The sequence below is a fragment of the Botrytis fragariae genome (assembly GCF_013461495.1).
Source record: "Botrytis fragariae strain BVB16 chromosome Unknown tig00000075, whole genome shotgun sequence".
Taxonomy (NCBI): domain Eukaryota; kingdom Fungi; phylum Ascomycota; class Leotiomycetes; order Helotiales; family Sclerotiniaceae; genus Botrytis; species Botrytis fragariae.
The window spans coordinates 1,818,720-1,839,216 of record NW_023500995.1 but is presented as its reverse complement, the minus strand read 5'-3'; the positions used below and the strand labels follow the sequence as shown (position 1 = coordinate 1,839,216).

Here is a 20,497-nt window from a genome sequence, read left to right as displayed (position 1 = left end):
AACTAGGTAGGGTAAGAACGAACGGCGAAAAGAGGTAGTTTTCTCATGCTAACATTGCAAAGCTCAATTACATTCATTATCATCACCATTCACACAATCATTACGCTCGTTCAATATTCAAGAACATTTATTTACTTTCCATAGATAGCTACTTTATTATCACTGTCGTTATTACATAAAACATTTTAGCAAAGATTAGAATATTTAGTTAATATGGGGTTTCGATCCAGCCCAGCCCGACCATCCGTTTGTGCTTTGCTGACGGAACCCAAATTATCAGAGATCGTTGTTCATCTAACATTCGCCTCTTCGTCACTTTCGAGAGCAATACACGCTTTAAGGAAGACAATAAGCCATAACAAGCTCTCCAATGCAAGATTCCAGCAATCCATATCCAGCACCCTTAAAATAGTGACAAGAAAACACAAACTTCATCCTTGGAAATTCATTAACGTCGAGCTAAATTTCGAAGGGGCAGAATATATACCATTAATTGACGAAATACTGAAGGACATTTTGAGAGATTTTGCCTGTAATTTGGGACATTTCGAAGGATGTCCTGTTTCCGTGGGTACTTCTCGGTTCCTGCCAGGTAGTGGCTCTTACGTTCGTGGATTGGTGAATGTAAGTATTTTTGCTCCAGATTTTGTCTCAGCTGAAGTCGGATTTGATGAAATTACCTATTAATTAGCTTAGAATGCTCACTGATACCGTATCGATAGCACGATGAACTACTCCATTACATTCCTCGGCCTCGCATATTCAATGGGTATTCAATTCGACAAGTAAACTCTACGGAACCTTCAAATGCCAATTCCACTCCCTGTAGCGAAGCTGATGCAAAAATTGCGCAATTTACTTCAATCGGTCTTCGATTAAGTGGTATTAAGCTACGTGGAGATTGCCATGAACCCTCAACATCTGCGCAAGAATCCAGTTCGGATTCGACATCAAACAATGGCTCAGGGGAAAAGCCTCATGTAAAATCAGCTTTCTCCGAACTCTCTGAAGAGCTCAATAGGCAATCTCAACAGCTAATACAGAAACCACTAATACCTCAAAACATGAGAGCAGCTGCTAAGGGACAGCTAGCAACTGATGAGCAAACGATGCAGGATCACCAGATGAGGAAGATGCAGATGCTGGCCAATGATAAGCATTTCAACTATCAAATACCTACACACATGACAGCCACTATGAAGGACGAGCCTATAGAAACTACTAACTCTAATGATTCAGATGAAGGTGGAGTCTCAATATATATAAAACTAACCCCGGATTGCTTTGAGGTGGTCAAAGACTGGGTAGAACAAGTTGAGACGGAACGAAAAGATACCAAAAAGAAGTCATGTTCATACCCTTTGCAAAATGACAACTCTGGTACAATTTTTGAATGGCCATGGGTTCAAACCGAGCTAAATGGAGCTTCGCAGTGCCCTGCCGTGGTAGAGAGCTTCATTCTAGAAGTTGATTCCAGACCAGACAGTGAGGAAGCAGCTTCTCCCATTTCAGAAAGCATTCTATCCAAGGCAAGTCCGGAAAAATTAGCTTCAGCTGGCGTCGGGAGCGTAACAAGTTTCGAGACTCCTTGTAATGCTCTACTCGCAGCAGATGTCAAAGAATCAACTTCACCTATTTCAAGATGCCTTCCTCATCTTCGTGGAGGAGATGCTCCAAACAGAAACAGTTTCAAACAATACTTAAAGAGAATCACCGAGAGGACTTCCTATCACAACTCTCAGCATGATGTAGATCTTGGTTATGGTGGTTCTAGCTTTGCCGCGGAATTATTTCCCGAGTACGATCCAACGGTAGACTTGACGTATCTAAGCGATTGCGATGGTATCTATCGGATTGATACAATATGCGGCAATCGAGGCAATGATCCCCATGACAGATCTATCGTCAAACTCAACCCTGAAGATTTAACCCAAGGTAATCGCCTCGAAAGCTCGAGCGCCGAATCTCAATCAGAATACCATTACGGCTCCACACAGAATCTCGACATCAGCAATAGTTCTACGTATTCATACGCTGGCCCTGAAATAAATGATTTGCAATTCAGGGGAAAACCCAGAAATACGGCTGAGAGTGTTTCGATTAATAGCCCATCAAAGTCAGCAAAGGCTACCCACAAACGCGATAAGTTGCGTGCTATGGTGGAAATTCCTCTGAAATCTATCAAAGATAAATTTTGTTGCGAGAAATACAAGAAACAACCCTGGAACAATAAGGCTGGAAATAGTGATGAGTACGAAGGTAGTGAAGAAATTAGCGATAAATTTGAGAGGCCGTTAGAAACTATGGAAGGAGAAGAAAGGGAAAAGGAAAGGGAATCTTCGGGAGAAGAATTTCAAATATATGAGCGGTATGCTGTACATGCCGGAGCGGGCGGAGGCCCATACTTGAAAAAAGCGTACCGGTATCCATGGCCGAAATTTAATAACCATCTCAAAATTGCGACAAAGATAAAAGGGTTGGAGCCGAATTCACATGTTATTAAAGGACTACTTTCTAAAGACTGCGCCGAGGAGCATCACTCCAGCAGTCATGATAAAGAATCGGAACCGACAGAGATCCATGAGTTGGGATTCAAAGACGAGATTCAAAAGAAAGAGAATAGACTCAGTGTAAAGACAAGCTATCGGCTGATAACGCATTCCATCCTCAAGACAAAGGTTGCTAAGGGCATAACACAAAAAAGAAGGAATTTGGCACGAATTGCTCAAAGCCAATTGTTTTGTGACTCATCGCCTGACTTCAAGCCCTACGGACCGACAGTAATTCATTTGACGAATATAACTCAGTTAAGAGGAGGGAGTGGGAACGAAACTGAGGCTAGATTTTTTAAGAAAAACAGGCTGAGGTTCGCCCGATTGTTAAGAAATCGTTCAGAAAGTGAAGGGGCAGTAGCGGGACCTGCTCCAATAGCGACGAGAAATGATATACCTGGAATAGAAGATGGACTGCAAAGACATCATCGAGATGACAGTGGTGTTTCAGGAATGGGGGATGAGCAAAGTCGAGATAAAGATGAATCTGTGGAAAATGAAACTCCACGACAAGTCGTCAACCTTTCAGAACAGGGAGCACAAACTATTGAGACGGTTAGAGAGGTTGATTCGGATACTTCGGAGGAAACTGGAAATGCAGCACATTCCGAACATGTTGAGCATGTTGAAGATATTGAGTCTCCGAAGTCTTCCGAGCCTGAACGAGTTCCAAGACAACGACCTGAAAGGCAACAAGAAGAACATGAGATGGAACATGAGACGCAACGGCGTTTCAGAAATGAGCTTTTAGATACATTGTGGAAATTTCTTTCTCTTAAAGAGGAAATCTGGTTCAAGCGCAATGCTATCATACGTGGCGCTCCTAGTTCTAAGCACAACTTCGAAGCACAGCTTACCGCCGATGAGGTAAACGATATACGCCAATATGTACAGAACAGTTGCGAAATGGTAGATCTGAGCAACGAACCGCGCGATGCCGTTACTTTCCCCAATTTGGTTACACGCGCAAATAATCATTTATTAAGGGCACGCCGCGTGCGGGAAATCTTTGATAATTGGTATACAAGAGAGGGACAACAGCAAAGACAAGATGTTTCTTCTCCTAACGCGCGTGAAGGATCTTCGGATACTGACAAACCCACTCAGGTTACGGCAAGAGATGCGGGAGTCTTGGATAATTGGCCTTTTGCAGCAGCTCCAAGTGAGAATTTTAGGCGTGAAAGAAATACGAGCGAGACGGGTGCAGATTTCCCAAGAACTTCTTCTGATACTCAATTATTTCGTAGAAGGTCTTCACTAATCTTAGCTCCACTTCCGGATTTATACCCAGCGCCTTACCCTGGTCAAGCATTTCGGGGTGAAACACGTGGTGAATCTTCAAGAAGCGGCGCTGGTGGAAACGAGGGCAGTAGCATTACTGAGAAGATAGACGTCTTGAGGGCTAAGAATAACATTGCTTCGAAAGCTTCACCCTATGCATCCAGTATTAGTACTACGGATAGTAAGGGAACTACGCAAGGCGGTATGCCTAACTGTCATGAACAAAACGAGGATCATGTATACCAGGAGCCCATTCCCGAAGAAATCATGCGGAGACTTCGAGACTTGGGAGCCTCGCGTGTTGAAGCTGTTAATCTTCTCAACGCTACTGCTGGCAATGCTGATCGTGCGGCTCAAGTTCTGCAAGAGGAAAATCCGCTCGAGCAGGAAGATATGAGGAATTTGCTTGTGGATCCGGAGAATGATCTGCATCAGGTTGTGGTGGTGACGGGTGTTCCGCCCCGGAGAGCCTTTTTGGCTTTGCTTGTTAGTGAAAGTGATGTTGGTGGGGCGATTGATCTTTTAACGGGTGAGGCGATTGGTGCGACGATGAATGATGAGATGCCAATTGATGAGGTCATTAGCGAAGAGGATAGTGGAAATGCATCGAGTGGTAATGAGATGAAGAAAGATAGGGAAGGAGAGGAGCGTGAGAAGAGTAGTAGTGAAGGGTCGGATGTGGAAGTTGCTGAAACGGGGGAGGGATTCGAGCCTCTTGCTAGCGAGACAGGAGATAACGAGGGGGGAGATGAGTTTCGGGAGGGTAAGAGTGAAAGAACGGATGTTGACGCTGCTGAATCGGATGAGGAATACCAGCCTCTTATTGACAACACGGAGAACGACGATGAGGATGATGTACACGATGACGAAGATAACATAGACAAAGATGGATACGCTGACACAGATGACAATGAAGATGATAGTACAGGCGAGGTTCCCACTATTGAGGTGGCGATGGTACTTTCTTCTCGTAAAGGAAAAGAAAGAGCAGAGGGGTACAATCTTTGATAATTGGGCAGATTTTCCTAAAGGGCTGGGTTTGGCGATTAGCTGTATTTCTTTATTTCTTGTTCTTTGAGAAAATATCAGCGGATTGTACACATGTATACGAATAGCGGGCTTGAGAGATAATTGGAACACTTTAGCGTATGATAGATATTTTTCCAACGCTTGATTGTGGACATGAAAGATGATTGATTCTGTTTCGACTTTTGTAATGGATGATATGATTATCAAGTTCATAATTAGTCGTGTAGTAGGTGAAGTCCATTATGTTAATCGCACACGTTGCATCTGCCTCTTATCCGCTTTGAAGCTCTGTCTGCATCTCAGTAGACTGTGGAGAGGTAGAGGGAGTGGGGTGGGAAAAGTGGAAGGGCTGGATTTTGATTCCTCCTTGATTTGTTCATTTGAGGTTTAGGAAAGCGAGCTTCACTTTTGAAACAAGCAATACATAATATCATAACAGTGACAAAGCAGTCAGAATGAATATGGGACCAGCCTAATATATGACCGACAGCACTATATCACAAAACCTCTTCACTCTCCCTCACCTCTTCTCCTCACTTCCGCAAAATCACTCAACACCTTATTCAATCCCTCTCTACGCATACAATTCTCAAGTTTCCAACTTCCCGCCAAAGCATCCAATTGATCTTCATCCAACCCCCTAAAAAGCTCCGCAAACTCATCTGAAAAACTCTTCACAGCGTACGTTTGTACTACTGCTCTCAAAATTTGTCTTTGAATGCCCCACGTTGTCGGATATTCTTCTTTGGCCTTTGGAGCATTTTCTTCGATCCACTTTACGAGCGGGTCTAATGCTTTATCTAACGATTCGGAAGCAGGGGGTCCCCATAAATCGAGCTGGAGCGCGCGTTTCTTTTCAACGAAGGAGGATATAAGGGAATTGTATGGGGAGGAGGGAGATGTGGTTACCATTCCTTGGAGCCCGAGATCTTTGTAGAGCCAGATGCTCCAGGGGATTTGGTATTTATCGTAGATTTGTAGTTGGGCGCCCAGGAGAGAGTAGCGCTGGGCGTTTGTTTCCGAGGCGTTAGGTTCGAGAGATGGATCGGCGTAGACGGGACCGAATTCGCCGTTCCAGCTGGGAACGGAGTGGGTATGCATGAATTTGCATTTGCGTAGGAAACTCGATTCGAGTTGGTCGATTTGGGCGGGGGAGTTGGTAAATGGGGTGCCGGTCGGGAAACCCATGGATGAATAGTCGTGTAGTGAATAGGCGCAGTTGGGGAGGATGGTAGTGAAGTGTTTCCATTCCATGGCGAAAGTATTTCCGTCTAGCCAGAGAATGTGATTGGGGTCTATTTGGCGAATTTCGGATTCGAAACGAGTGTAGAATTCTGGGAGACGATGATGTTGGGGATCGCAGGGCTCGTTGATGGGGTTATAGCCTGCTACCCATGGGTTGTCACGGTAGCGGGCGGCGATTTGCGACCACAGCCATATTGTACGATCTTGATGATCTTTGTGGTCCCAGAAAGAGGCATAGTTTGATGGATTATCAGAATGCCATTCTGGGTTTTGGGAACCAGGGACAGTATGCATGTCGAGGATTGTGTAGATTTTATGTTTGGCGCACTATCTGTGTTAATGTATGTAGACATAGAGGTGCGAGATATACTTACAAGATCAACAACACGATCCAGATGTTTAAATCCACTTTCTTTCAAAACTCTAGGATTCATGTCATCTTCAAAATGACGATAATTGAATGGCAAACGTAGACAATTCAAACCCAGGCTAGCAAAGAATTTGGCATCTTCTTCCATGAAGAAATACTCTAGGAATTTATCAAAGAAGAACTCATATTTCTCCTTGCCGAGGACTTTTAACATGGCGGCTCGATGTTGATGTTCTTGAGCTGGGAAGCCGGTGATGAAGTTCTCCATGTTCATCCATCCTCCTAGACCAGCCCCACGAAGGATGACTGATTTACCAGAGTTGTCGACGATTTGATCGCCTTTTACGCGAAGGGTGCCGTTAGACATGTTGTAAACAGGAGAGAAGCAGCTTGATAACTTGTACGACTATAAAAAAGAGTGCTAACAAAAAGTTCCCTACTGCAAGAACCTTCAATCATAAGAATAAAAAGGAAGTTCGCATGTCTCGAAGCTCAAATTTATATAGTTATACATTTTATGTAATTGAAGTCAAGATCTTTGCATTTAGGCTGATATTCAAAGTTGTAAATATTACTATTCCTGTATAACCCCACCTGTGTTCCCCCACGCTTCCTCCATTTTATCCGAACCAAGAGTAGAATTTGATCAACGACATAAGTTTTCAAGCGTGCCAATCAGACCACTAGATCTTAAGATTAAAGCACTTGCTTGAAGTAAAAAATTGTTGCTGGGTCAAGTGGTGAGTGGGATATATATTTCGGGTGAGCGGTTGGAGGCTCGGGTATACATGGAACACGGAAGGACTTCGGGACGCAATTGATCAATATCCAAAGCTTGCCGAGAGAATGTCAAGCCAATTCCCTGGATTGTGTTTGAGCATCTGGGGATTGTAATGTAGAAGAAACCCGAACTTTCGGCATATACTATTTCATCCACGTTGAAGATTTGGTCTGATCATAGGGGAGATAAACTTCTTCCCAACTATGGGAAGTATGTGACTAGATAGAGGAAGGGAGATGTGATGAGTTTGTAATGTATAAGGCCAAGTCTTTCGATCTGGCTACTCTCAACGAATGAATCCTTTTCGAGTGGGAAAATATCATTAACCTTCACATAAAGATAGAACTATGTTCTGAATCCATGTTCAGCCCAACGCACCGGTGCGTATAACATCAGAACGCATGTGTGATCATGATGAAAATAGTCTGCCTCCACGGCAGTGGCCCCCAGAGGGCCAGCGGAGCGTCATCTCAATCGATTGATGATGACGACAAGCTCTCAAAGTCTCATAGCTCGCTCTATTCAAAGAGATTGCTTCCTTGCACATATTCTCTTGCCAATTCTCCGAAAATAACCCAAGATCTTTCAAATGCCGACCTCGGTCCACTTTCAACACGTGATATACCAAAATTATGCAGCCTTTCCTATTTAAGTTTAGTTTCAACGATCGGGAACCAGCCGGAAACCTTGGTCAACACAAACAACAGCTTATATGAAGTATTACACGAAAAGATTCCTCTCCACCGAAAGTCTTTTTTGTCCCTCATCAAATATTTAATCCACACCAACATTCTTTCTTCCTTTCTCCCTTCCCACCCCCTCATCAAATTATAATATATTTTACATCATGTTCGCCGCAAGAAGAGCATTGACTGGAGCAGTCCAAACCAGAGCTTTCTCTGCTTCTGCTAGAGATGTAAGATAATGTTTTCTCGTCGGATGTTTTTGATTCAACTCATTGGCTTGGCTCCGTCATTTTGTGAATCCCAACTAATTTTATACACAATACAGCTCTCCAAGGTTACCGTCCTCGGTGCTGCTGGAGGAATTGGACAACCATTGTCCCTTCTCCTCAAGTTGAACCCCCGCGTTACTGATTTGGCTTTGTACGATATCCGTGGAGGTCCAGGTTCGTCGAAATTTCTTGAATATATATTGTTGAGGAGATGAAGTCAAGAAGAAGGGAATTGGATGTACAGTTATGCTAATAGGATGTTCAATTGGATAAATAGGTGTCGCAGCTGATATTTCCCACATCAACACCAAGTCCAAGGTTACCGGATATGAGCCAACACCAACTGGTCTCGCCTCTGCTCTCAAAGATGCCGAAATCGTCTTGATCCCAGCTGGTGTTCCACGTAAACCTGGTATGACTCGTGATGATCTCTTCAACACCAACGCATCCATTGTTCGCGATCTCGCAAAGGCTGCTGCTGAGTCTGCACCAAACGCCAACATCCTCGTTATCTCCAACCCAGTTAACTCAACTGTTCCAATTGTTGCCGAGATCTTCAAGGCCAAGGGAGTTTACAACCCAAAGAGACTTTTCGGTGTTACCACTTTGGATGTTGTCAGAGCTAGCAGATTCGTTAGTGAGATCAAGAAGTCCGACCCAGCCGATGAGAACATTGTCGTTGTTGGTGGACACTCTGGCGTTACCATTGTTCCTCTTTTCTCTCAATCATCCCACCCAGATCTCGTCGGTAACGAGAACCTTCTCAAGCGTGTTCAATTCGGTGGTGATGAAGTCGTTCAAGCTAAGGACGGTGCTGGATCTGCTACCCTCTCCATGGCTATGGCTGGTGCCCGTATGGCCGAATCTTTGTTGAAGGCTTCCCAAGGAGAGACTGGTGTTGTTGAGCCAACTTTCGTTGACAGCCCATTGTACAAGGATCAAGGTGTTGATTTCTTCGCTAGCAAGGTTGAGTTGGGACCAGATGGTGTTCAAAAGATCTTGGAAGTCGGAAAGGTTGATGCTGCTGAGGAGAAGTTGTTGGAGGCATGCTTGGCCGATTTGAAGAAGGTTCGTTTTCCCATGATACTGAGGAGGCTCATTTCTATTTCCTTTGGATTTAATACTAACGTGTCTTTCTCATAGAACATCGCAAAGGGTGTTGAATTCGTCGCCAAGAACCCAGGAAACTAAACTCAAAAAATCTCTCCAAAAATCCCTATGATCAATAGTCCGAAAATACCCACCTTTCAACAAACCTCAATTCCTGAAATGAATATTACAATGAATCTTTGAGTTCCTCAATTCCAATGCAATACTAGCGCTTTCTTTTCGCATGTATGTACACGTATGATGAAATGAAGGAATATAGATAAGATTTCGATTTTTTTGATGAATTCGATGGATATATGTTTGGTCATGATTTCAGCTCTTTGATCTCAGGCAATGTATTATGCAAGCGATGTAAAATTATAATGAAATGACTCCTCTATTATTGATATATTTCTGTTGGCTCTTTGCATTTAAAGTAAGTTTCTAGTCATGAAAATGAGAATCTACCCTCCTTCTCTAACCCCGTGCAATCGTCTTCTGTACTTTTAATCGCCATTTACTTTCTGCAATCTCGATGCATCCAATTTCATATCCCATCCACCCACCCGTTCCGAATCCCGCCCTAACCGACTTCTTTTCTTCGACTGCTTCCCTCCGTTCTCCATTCTCCATCCTCCACTATCTATTCATACCATCCATACTTTTTAGCACCTGGTGGGTGGGTGGGGGGAAAAGGGGGGAAATACCGCGGGAAAGAGGGGCGATGATGAGGGAAATTGACTGTGGATGTTTTTGGTGGGGTTGCTGAGCTGAGCTGAGCTGAGTTTGAATCCTGAGTGAGTGACTGAGTGAGTGACTGAGTGACTGAGGAAAGTAAGCGAATGGAGAATGAAGAATGGAGAATGGAGAATGAAAAAGAAAAAGAAATAAAATATAAGAAGTACTTAGTTACTGGGTTGGTAGGTTCATCATGTGTATGTACGTACCTACCTACATACCTACCTACTACCCAGCCACCCCACCAACAAACACAAAATGTTAAAATGTTAAAATATTAAAACATCAAAAATATCAAGCGGGGTTTTCTTCTACCTTTCTTTCTCCCTCTTCCTCTTCCTTTCTTCCTTTCTTCCTTATCCATTTATTCATTTGTCCATCCACATGTAAATGCGAATGCAAATGCAAATAAACTCATACTCGAAATCATTCATTCATCCATCCCATCTCCTAACTAACCCACACTCAACATTTCACACCCACCCACCACCCACTCAAACCATCCACCCATCCAAGATTCATTCCCCTCTCAAACCCCAAATCCCAAATCGCAAACAGAAATTGAAAAAGGAATCGAAAAAGAAAAAACAAAAACAAATTGGAGATGCCCGGGATCGAACCGGGGACCTTTCACAAACACACATAGTTATTAACTCATTAGATCTCAGGGCGCAAGAGAGCTCATGAGGACGAGAGAATGAATGCGAAGCGAACATAATACCACTATACTACATCCCCGAGTATTATTGGAGTGAATAGGAGAGTTTGAGGCGATATATACTAAGGGTGGATTTGATGGGGAGGTGGTGGGTAGATGGCTCGCGGGTAATACGAAAAATAACACACATGTTATTTTAGCCTCAATTCATATTAATTATTAAATTATCATATAATAATATCAATTTATTATAATTACTATAAGAATAAAATTAATTCTCAGAAATATAATAAAACCTTTATTAAAACTAAAACTCAAGTTATACTGAATAAAATAGCTAATAGAATAGTTGATATTTTCAAAACTCGAGTTTTTAAAGTCTATAATATTATTATAGAAGCTACCTCTAGGATCATATAGAAATATCTAAAGATCTCTTGAAATGATTTAGATTGAACTTCAAATAAGGATTTAATAAAATTATAACTAATTATAATTCTTATAATTATAATAATAAAACTAATAATTATTCTTAAATATAAAGCTTTATATTATAATAAAATTTATTCTTTTATATAAATCTTTATCTTATTTGAATAACTAAAACAACTAATTACTTCTAAAGTACTATCGTTTTTAAACTATTTATTATAAAATACTAATCTTATAACTCTTAATATCCTAGCTTATTCTTTTATTCTAAAATTAATTCTTTAGAACATTATTAATCCTAATAAAGCCTTTTTATTTATTATATTCTATCTTTTCTAAAACCTATTATTCTAGAAATTATATTCTAGGTTTCTAAAGTATCCTATAACTAATACTATATATATATCTAAGACTTTCCTTGAATATCTAATATCCCTTAATATATTATAACTGAATTATTAAGGCCTATAATATTATTATAATCTATATATTAGTGATTCTATAGCCTATTATTAATTCATTATAACAAATATTATATTTTATATTGAATATTGATATTGATATAATTATAATTCCAGATACTTATATAATTTTATAATCGAAAAGAGATTAAAGGAATAAAAAGAATTATTACTTTTTATAATATATATTATAGAGATTATAATTTAAAGGTATTATAACGAATTAATAACAGGCTATAAAATCATTAACTTATAAACTATAATAATATTATAGATCTTAGTAATTCAATTATAGTATATCAAAGGATACTAAATACTTAAAAAAAGTTTTAGATATATATATAATATTAGTTATAGGATACTCTAAAAATCTAAAATATAGTTTTCAGAATAATAGATTCTAAAAAAAATAAAATATAATAAACAAAAAAACTTTATTAAAATTAATAATATCTTAAAGGATTAGTTTTAAAATAAAAAGAATAAATTAGAATATTAAAAGTTATAGAATTAGTATTTTATAATGAATAGCTCAAAAACAATAATACTCTAGAAACAATTAATTATTTCAGTTATTCAAATAAAATAAAGATTTATATAAAGAAATAGTTTCATTATAATATAAAGCTTTATATTCAAAAATAATTATTAGTTTTATTACTATAATTATAAGAATTACAATTAGTTATAATCTTATTGAATTCCTATTTGAAGTTTAGTCTAAATCATTTTGAAAGATCTCTAATTACTTCCATATAATCCTAGAGGCAGCTCTTATAACAAAAGGAAGGGATTTAAGGTTAGATTCCTTAATTAGAAGTAATTAAAAGAGGTATATAAATTAAATCAATTTGAAAGAATTGTTATATAAACTCTAGAATTTATAGAATATTAAAAATATATAACTTATTATAAGGAATAGGTTATATAAAATACAATTATTATTAAACTCTAATTTACTTATAATATATTAATTAAATATCTTATTTTGAAAAATTAAAGAAGAGTTAGATTATTTGATAAGTATTATTAGGATTTCGAGTCTAAGGGAAAATATAGGATTATTAGAAAGTTAGAGTAAAGGTTTTATTCTGAATATATTTAGTTTAAAGGAATAGAAAAAAAGAAATATTGTAATAAATAGTAGTATTAAGTAATAATAAACTATAACTTTAAGAATAATTTTACATATTATAATGTTCCTAAAAATCGTAATAATAAGTTGTTTTATAAGGTATATTATTACGGAGGTACTCATACTATAATATGAATTATAAGATAAAGGCGAGCTTTAATGTTGTAATTTATAAAAACAATATTATAGGAATTATAAGATTAATAGATAGTTAGAAATAAGAGTAATTAAATAAGTAATTAGTAAATCAGGAAAAATAGATATTTATTTTTATTAATATTTATCTTATAGTAAGTATAGAGTAGTTATTTATTATAGATTATTTAGTAAGTATAGATTAGATAAATAGTAATATTATTGAGAGTTATAGGAATAGATATTATATAATAAGTTATTCTATTAATTCTAATAAATGAAATTAATAAGATAATAGAGAATAAAGGTTTATATAAGGGAATAGGTTTTATTATAATATAAAGCTTTATATTTAAGAATAATTATTAGTTTTATTATTATAGTTATAAGAATTATAATTAGTTATAATTTTATTAAATTCCTATATGAAGTTTAGTCTAAACTATTTTGAGAGATTTCTAATTACTTCCATATAATCCTAGAGGCAGCTTCTATAATATATATATCGATTTTATATTAAATATAGAGATAAAATAATAATTAATATATTAAAGAATTTTATACTTAAGGAAAATAGTAATTTAGAGTATAGCTATAAGTACAAAAGGAATAATATAATAAAGAAATAGAAGAGAAATTATAATTTAAAGATCTATCAAAACTATTATAATAATTCTAATTTCTTAATTATCAAAAATATCTCATTAATCCTAAAACAAATTATATAATAGTATGTTTGTTAGAATAATATAATAATATAGGAATTTATAAATAAGAATTAAAAGAAAGTTATTTTTGAATATATTAATAAATTAGTAGATATTATATTTTAAAGATTTAAGAATATTATTAAAATGAAAAAATAGTTTATTAAATAGTAAAAAAGTAATAAAAAGAGTAATTTTGAGGGTGGTTTTTCTTTTCAAAAGAATTATTTTAAAAGGGATTTGAATCACAATTATAGCTTTTATTAATTATATAATAATATTATTCAAAATAGTATTAATATTAAATCTTTCATTTTATATAGAATCTCATAGTTTCAGGGAGAGTTAATTTAAAAATCTTGATTAATAAAAGTGAGTCTATTTTCTGTAATAAATTACTCTACAAATATTATATTTAGAATTATAAAAACTATATAGAATAAATCTCTAATGTTGATTTAGTAAAGTTATTATTCTAATCTTATTATAAATATAAAAAGTGGTTATATTAAATTAATTAAAAGAAAGTTGTTATTCTATTGATTGAGATTTATTAATTTGTATATGTTATTTTTCGCGTCACCCGTGAGGGTGGGTATGATGAACACGATGAATATGTAGGTAGCTAAGTAAATATGAATGAATAAGACTCAGAACATCCATAGAAAAGATAAAAGATAAATGTAAACATCAAAATGCATTGCTATTCATAAGTTGACTAAGCTCTAGGACTGCTATGCTATGCTATGTAACTAAGGATGTGTGCAAAAAATCTCGCTCATGACACACTTCATCCCATCCCCTCCTAACCTAACCTAACCTATCCAATATCCTCATCCCCATTGAATCATAAAATGTGGAATGTTTGTTACCATGTGTAAGCTTCCACATGTATCATTTCCCCATCCCCATCCCCATTGTTTCTCCACCCGCACACCTCAATTGTTGATAACCGGAAATCCCCTCCAAAAGTTGAATGAAATCAATCCATAAAAAATATACCAGAGTAGGAACATTGCCAATAACCAAGATTACCAGCTTACTCACTCCTGTCTTCAACATTCCGCGGCTATCCCCTCCCCAAATAACCAAAGAAAAAGAAAAAGACAGGCCATTGAAAATTTCCTTTTATTTATGCCCAAAGAGATCCCGTTGCCTTTTCCCAACCCCCTCTCCTCCTAACCATTGCCAGCAATTCAGATAGGAAAGGTTTAAAAGTATCCTCTCATAGCATCCTCAAATCCTGTTCCTCCTTTCAAGTCCCTATCAAAAGCATTCGAGACATCCAAGACACGTTTGATATGTTCCATGGAAAGAGGTTCTTTATTATTGACAGCGAGAGCTTGAGCTGTACGGACTGTATTTTTGATCTAAAAATTTGTTAGTTATATTCTCGATCCAAGTTTTGGGAAAGGTGATGGGGAGAAGTGTAAAAGATGATAAACATACCTGTCGTCCATTCAAATTATTCCTCGCCAACGCATTATAATCTTCCTCCGTAAAAGGCATTGTATCAATACCTTCCAAAACCCTAACTCTTTCGATAAACATCTTGAAAACACTCTTCTTTGCTTTCGGACTCAAATCACCATATCTTAGTGCGATATGAATTCTTGATTGAAACGCATCATCAAATGTTTCAACACGATTTGTAGTCAGGAAAAGAATACCTTGGAAATATTCCAAAAGTCTCAAGAAGATAGAAACCAAAGCATTACGGTGAATATCCTGAATAGTTCTCTTTTCCAAGAAAACGTCAGCTTCATCAAGAAGAAGAACTGCACCCCATGCATGAGCAATATCGAGAATCTTCTGAAGTTCTGCTTCCAGAGTACGTGGATCGGTACCGAGTTCTCCGGCTGAAACCATATAGAGAGGACACTTGAGGAGTTCCGAGATACCTTCTGCGGTGAGGGTTTTACCTGTACCAGGTGGACCATGAAGAACGGCAACAAGTCCTTTACCTTTACCTTGAATAACATCGTCAATACTTTCGGCTGGGTGGTATTTGTGGGATTCAACCAAAGCTTTGACAATGGCTTTGGTGTTGTCTTCTAAGACAAGGGAATCATAAGCTCCTTCGTTCCAAACAATATCTTTGATTCCTGAAACGGTGAATTCGAGCCAAAGCTTTTCAGCAAATGCAAACCCGAGGACAACAGGAGAAGCAATTAAGTATTCCTCTTCTGTAAAGACGGGAGGAGCTTTCTTGTCTTCTTCTACCTGTCCTTTTTCATCCTTACTATCCTTGTTGTCCTTGTCATCCTTATCGACAACTGTACTAGGAACTTCATCGAGTTTTTCAACAACGACTTCATTGCCGTCCTCATCGACAGGAACCTGAACTAGACGAGGTCTCTCCTTTTCATCGAGAACAACCTTGAACTTCTTTTTTGGTTCATCACTATCGTCTCTCTTCTCTAGAACATGATCTCCTTCACCATCATCAGAACTTTCATCACCACAGCAGCCACAGTCGTCATCCTCACTATCTGAATCGCCGAGAAGGTCTGGATCATTAGGCTTGACGGTACTGACGTTGTAATTTGGTAAAATTCGACGATGAATAGCGGGATCGACCATAACTCTGCCATCAATATTCACTTTGATAATAGCCTTACGCTTCTTGTAATATGCCATTCCCTTGTGACTCTTATAATGAACACCTTGTAGAGCCACAAACTTCTTACCTCTCTCAATAAGTTCGGTACGAAGTTTGGCTTCATTCTTGTGATATTTCAAAGGATAACAATTAAGACTTGTGATCTTTCTTGCACCCTTGAAAGCCGGAACATCACAATCCATGGTACCTATAATGACGTTAATAAATTGATTTTGTGGAACGTGGATGTAACATACCCATTCCCCACGTCTTTCCATCATACTCCAAATATTTACCCTCGATATTATACCAAGTTCCTCTCATGAAACTGACAATCTTTTCGGCCAACTCGATTTTGAAAGCTCTTGGCTCATCTGCTGTTCCATAAGTCGTGGTATAAGCCAAAGTATTTGGTTTATACAAGGCCCAGAGCAAATCAAATGTGATAATTCCATTCTCCAACATAGGATAAAGAGCCTTTTTAGTAGAAGCATAATCCTTGTCGAGATATTTCAAAAGAACTTTGAGATGTTTTCTCTTGGTCTCATTTCTCTTCTTAATCTTCTTTCTACCTTTCTTTTCCGTAACCTTCTTATTTTTCAATTTTTTGCAAGATTGTCGAAGGTCCTCAAGGTAGAGGAAGAGAAGGTTAGGATCGATGCATGGCGTCTCTTCGACAAAACTAACACCTTTAACACCATCCATAGCTTCAGTGAGAGCTTCTTTCAAGAGTTTGCTCTTAATATCAACGACCGTAGCCTTGAGAATATTAGCAGACAATCTAACAATGGATCTCGAAGACATACCTTATATTTTCCCTCCCAATCAAATGTTCTGCGAACATTAAAAAGATATTGATCATATTCCGAACTCTCTTCGTCCTCGGCCGTGTCGGTAAGCTTGTAATTATGGATTGTACTATCCCACAATTGATCTACTCTCTTGAATTCCAATTTACTTCCCCTCTTTTTCTTGCCCTTGTCCTTCTTACTCTTTACAGCCTCCTTCCTCCCATCCATCAAGAGCTTTCTACGCAAAGCTTGGCGTCTGGCATCAGGATGAAGGGGATTTGTTGGTGGGGGTGGAGGTGGTAAATTCCATATTGTGGCAGGTGGTAATTGTGTACCCGGGTGAGATATCTGAGCTCTTTGGCTTGCTTGGATTTGCATCGCTTGAAGCTGCATCACTTGCGCTAGAATTTGAGCATTAGTAGCCTCGGCGACTTCATCGGCATCATCATCGGCATCGGCATCACCAGAATCATTTTCGGCTTCTCCATCTTCATCCTCAGAATCCGAATCGGAAGTTGAATCGGAGTCAGAAGTATCCTAGAAAGTGGTTAGCATTTAGTGGATTCGAAAATAGACTGGACTGATACCCACATCTTTCTTAGCTCTCTTCTTCGCTTTAGCCTTACGCTTCGCCTTTAACTTTTGTTTAGCCTTAGATTTTGCCTTTCTCTTCTTCTTTTCCTTTTCAGTCTCGGTCTCTGAATCCGAATCACTGGAAGAAGAGGAAGAAGAAGAAGAAGAATCTAAATCGGAGGATTCATCATCTTCGCTCTCCGACTCCGTCTCCACCAATTCTTTCTTTTTCTTTCCCTTGGACTTGCAATTCTTATCTGCCTTATCTTTCTTAGATGTCTTGGCTTTACCGTGCTTATCCATAGTTTGTCGCGGTTTAGCTTCAATTTGTGTCGCTGATGAACCTTCTCCAACAACCACTGTTGTAGGCTCTTCCCTCTCCGTTGCTTGATCACTACCTTTGCTTGAACTTGGAGTATCCATCTTATTTGACCAGCGCTTGTGCTTTCCTGCCTTTAATAAGGTAGCCGTTGTGAAGGAATTCTTTTGGAAAGATTTGGATTACTGTGCAATTAGGAATAATGTGGTTGTGCGGCTGACTGCCTAATATGAGATTGTAAGGTGGCAGGTCGTATTTTTGCAGAAGGGCTATCGAATGTTCGAATTCTATTAATGACCTGAGCTGATCCCACTCGAATTAGCTTGATTTTTGAAATGGACTTAGAATGGGCGCATATTGCAAATTCACCGATTGTGGCAAAGGATCTTTTGACATATATGATGACTACCAAAGTAGCTGGAGGTACTTGCAGACGGTGGTAGTAGCCGTATGTCAGAGAAATGAAGTGTAACTCTTGCACGGCTACCAATCACCAGATGGATTGTTTGCTGACGGGTAGATTGATCATCAGACACTCACCTCGTGGATTATTACTTTATTTCCGCTGCTGCAGGTCGCCTTGATATCCGTGATTGGTGATAGGAAGGTTGGAGGTCAAGTCAAATGATGAATTTTCAATCAAAAGCAATGTCAAAGTGGTGAAGGGAAGTGTGAAGAGAACGTGTAAGTCAATAGAATGTAGAATTGGTAGCGGAATGGATGGATGTAGGGAGTGAAGTCTTGAATGCAATGCAATGGATGCGAATCCGTATACAAGTACTTTCTCCAGTCGGGGATTCCTCTGCTTCAAATAGACAATGAGGCCAACTGGGGCAGTGAATCCTATTCAACAAATAGTCGGCAGGTGGATAGTCATTAGGTAGCAGGTAGCAGGTAGCAGGTAGCTAGTAGTTTCTCCATCGGTGTGACGGTCATGCATGTAATACTTCTGGGTAATAAGTGTACGAAATAGGAAATTGGGTGGTAAAATGTACTGAGTGGCAGAGTGGCAGAGTGGCAGAGTGGCAGTTCAAGCGTTCAAATGGTGCATCCATCACCGACCTGAGAATTCGAAGAGGTCGTCGTCGTTGTGACTAAAGAATAGCTAGTGCAATTGAGGTAATATTCCAACATTCCAATATTACCTGTCTAGGCATTCCTCATGACTTATTGAATTGATGTGTATCTTGAGATGTGATTTCATTGATTCTCATTGGGTGATTGGTGATGGGTGATGGATGATGGATGGCTGATGGTTGATGGTCATGAATTAAAATAACCCTGCTTCCCTGCATTTGAGGCTAATCGATAGTGAGGGTGAGAGGGAGAGTGAGGAGTGAAGTGATAAGGTTAAAGATCCTTGGGATTTCCCTTCCTATCAACAACCTTCCAAACGAGGCTGAGCGTCGGCAGACCATACAATATGTACGAGAATGACAAAGTCCCCAGAAAGCTCCATGTCATTTCAATGAAAAAGAAAGAAGAAAAAGAATAAAACATCCTTCTGTTTGGACTTTACTGGTTCTCTTCATGTCCTACTCTGACCTCTCCATGTAAATCATATCCACCTCGTCCCTCTTCTCTTGTCATGTACAATATCTTACAGCATGTCGTGTCGTGAAAATCATTCTCTGCTTCAATATCTGGGATAATACCCGACACACCACTCAAAACACTACCGACGGCTCTTGTTGACTAGAAATTGATTGCCAAGAAATAGCACGATCAATACCTTGCTGGTACTGGTATTGGTACTGGTATTGGTATTGGTACTGGTGCTGGTACTAGGACTGGTACTAGGACTGATGTTAGGACTGGTACTACGACTGGATCCGATTAACCTCCACGAAAGGCGAAAGGCGAAAGGCGAAAGGGAATGATGCTACGTAAATTCTATTGTTGGTAAACCATTCAAAAGACTGAAATATATGCTAGCATGCTGCATTCAGCTCGGCAAGGGCATTCAAGAGTCAACAGTTTACAATCGCCTCAAACAGACCCATTGTTTCCTTCATTGACTCATTCCTCCCAAGGACAGAGCGTTTCAAACGGCGAAAGGCAAACCATGACAAGCCGTTCTCCGAGGCAATGGTTACCTTGTAGGCAGAAGAGGGGATTAGAATCATTCTTGCGGCTGTTGACATCAAACCGGATTTCTCCACGGAATGGATTGGCTGGCTTAGATTGATCAATTGTAATCACGACTCGGCGTGCTGACAGGAGATTAATATAATCTTCTCATTGTATATAATATAGTCAATATTGGATCGTTGATATTATATACAGGATAGACAATACCTACATCATATACTATGTGCCATATACTATGTGTTATATACCATATATCATATGCCGTATATCATATACTATGTGCCATATACTATGTGCTATATATCATATACCGTATACCATATACCATATATTATATATATCATATCATATCATATATCATATATCATATATCATATACCACATATCATACACGATGCACCGTATACCATACACCATATACCGTATAAATCCGCACATTCATACCTAGGGAGGTACATTGAGCCTCACATTATTTCCTTTATTTTTGTTATCGCCAACCAATAATAATATATCCATTCGATCACATCATCCATACCACCCACCTGCATCTACA

At 38.6% G+C, this 20,497-nt stretch overlaps 4 protein-coding genes across 4 annotated transcripts; 2 read left to right on the top strand and 2 right to left on the bottom strand.

Annotated features, from left to right (window-relative positions):
• Positions 1–213: 213 nt before the first annotated feature.
• Positions 214–4,841, top strand: Bfra_006057 (uncharacterized protein; the record flags this gene model as incomplete). The annotated part of the gene is made up of 2 exons (XM_037336430.1): positions 214–624; positions 723–4,841. The coding sequence occupies 2 exons, from the start codon at positions 214–216 to the stop codon at positions 4,839–4,841; spliced, it is 4,530 nt and encodes a 1,509-aa protein (XP_037191640.1).
• A 531-nt stretch (positions 4,842–5,372) lies between these two features.
• Bfra_006056 (putative endoglucanase family 5 glycoside hydrolase protein) lies at positions 5,373–6,844 on the bottom strand (the record flags this gene model as incomplete). The annotated part of the gene is made up of 2 exons (XM_037336429.1): positions 5,373–6,434; positions 6,482–6,844. The coding sequence occupies 2 exons, from the start codon at positions 6,842–6,844 to the stop codon at positions 5,373–5,375; spliced, it is 1,425 nt and encodes a 474-aa protein (XP_037191639.1).
• A 1,181-nt stretch (positions 6,845–8,025) lies between these two features.
• Bfra_006055 (putative malate dehydrogenase protein) lies at positions 8,026–9,705 on the top strand. Its single transcript, XM_037336428.1, has 4 exons — positions 8,026–8,174; positions 8,270–8,387; positions 8,491–9,281; positions 9,357–9,705. The coding sequence occupies exons 1-4, from the start codon at positions 8,106–8,108 to the stop codon at positions 9,402–9,404; spliced, it is 1,026 nt and encodes a 341-aa protein (XP_037191638.1). The 5' UTR covers positions 8,026–8,105; the 3' UTR covers positions 9,405–9,705.
• Positions 9,706–14,779: 5,074 nt separating this feature from the next.
• On the bottom strand, positions 14,780–17,957 carry Bfra_006054 (putative aaa family atpase protein; the record flags this gene model as incomplete). Its single annotated transcript, XM_037336427.1, has 5 exons — positions 14,780–14,938; positions 15,018–16,378; positions 16,428–16,929; positions 16,977–17,498; positions 17,553–17,957. 5 exons carry the CDS (start codon positions 17,955–17,957, stop codon positions 14,780–14,782), a joined length of 2,949 nt encoding a protein of 982 aa, XP_037191637.1.
• Positions 17,958–20,497: the final 2,540 nt, after the last annotated feature.

Bases quoted from the DNA above. Each gene is read 5' to 3' on its own strand.
- Bfra_006055 (XM_037336428.1), top strand. From the start codon at position 8,106: ATGTTCGCCGCAAGAAGAGCATTGACTGGAGCAGTCCAAACCAGAGCT. The intron at 8,175-8,269 runs GTAAGATAATGT...TACACAATACAG, and splicing joins TCTCTGCTTCTGCTAGAGAT to CTCTCCAAGGTTACCGTCCT. The intron at 8,388-8,490 runs GTTCGTCGAAAT...TTGGATAAATAG, and splicing joins CGATATCCGTGGAGGTCCAG to GTGTCGCAGCTGATATTTCC.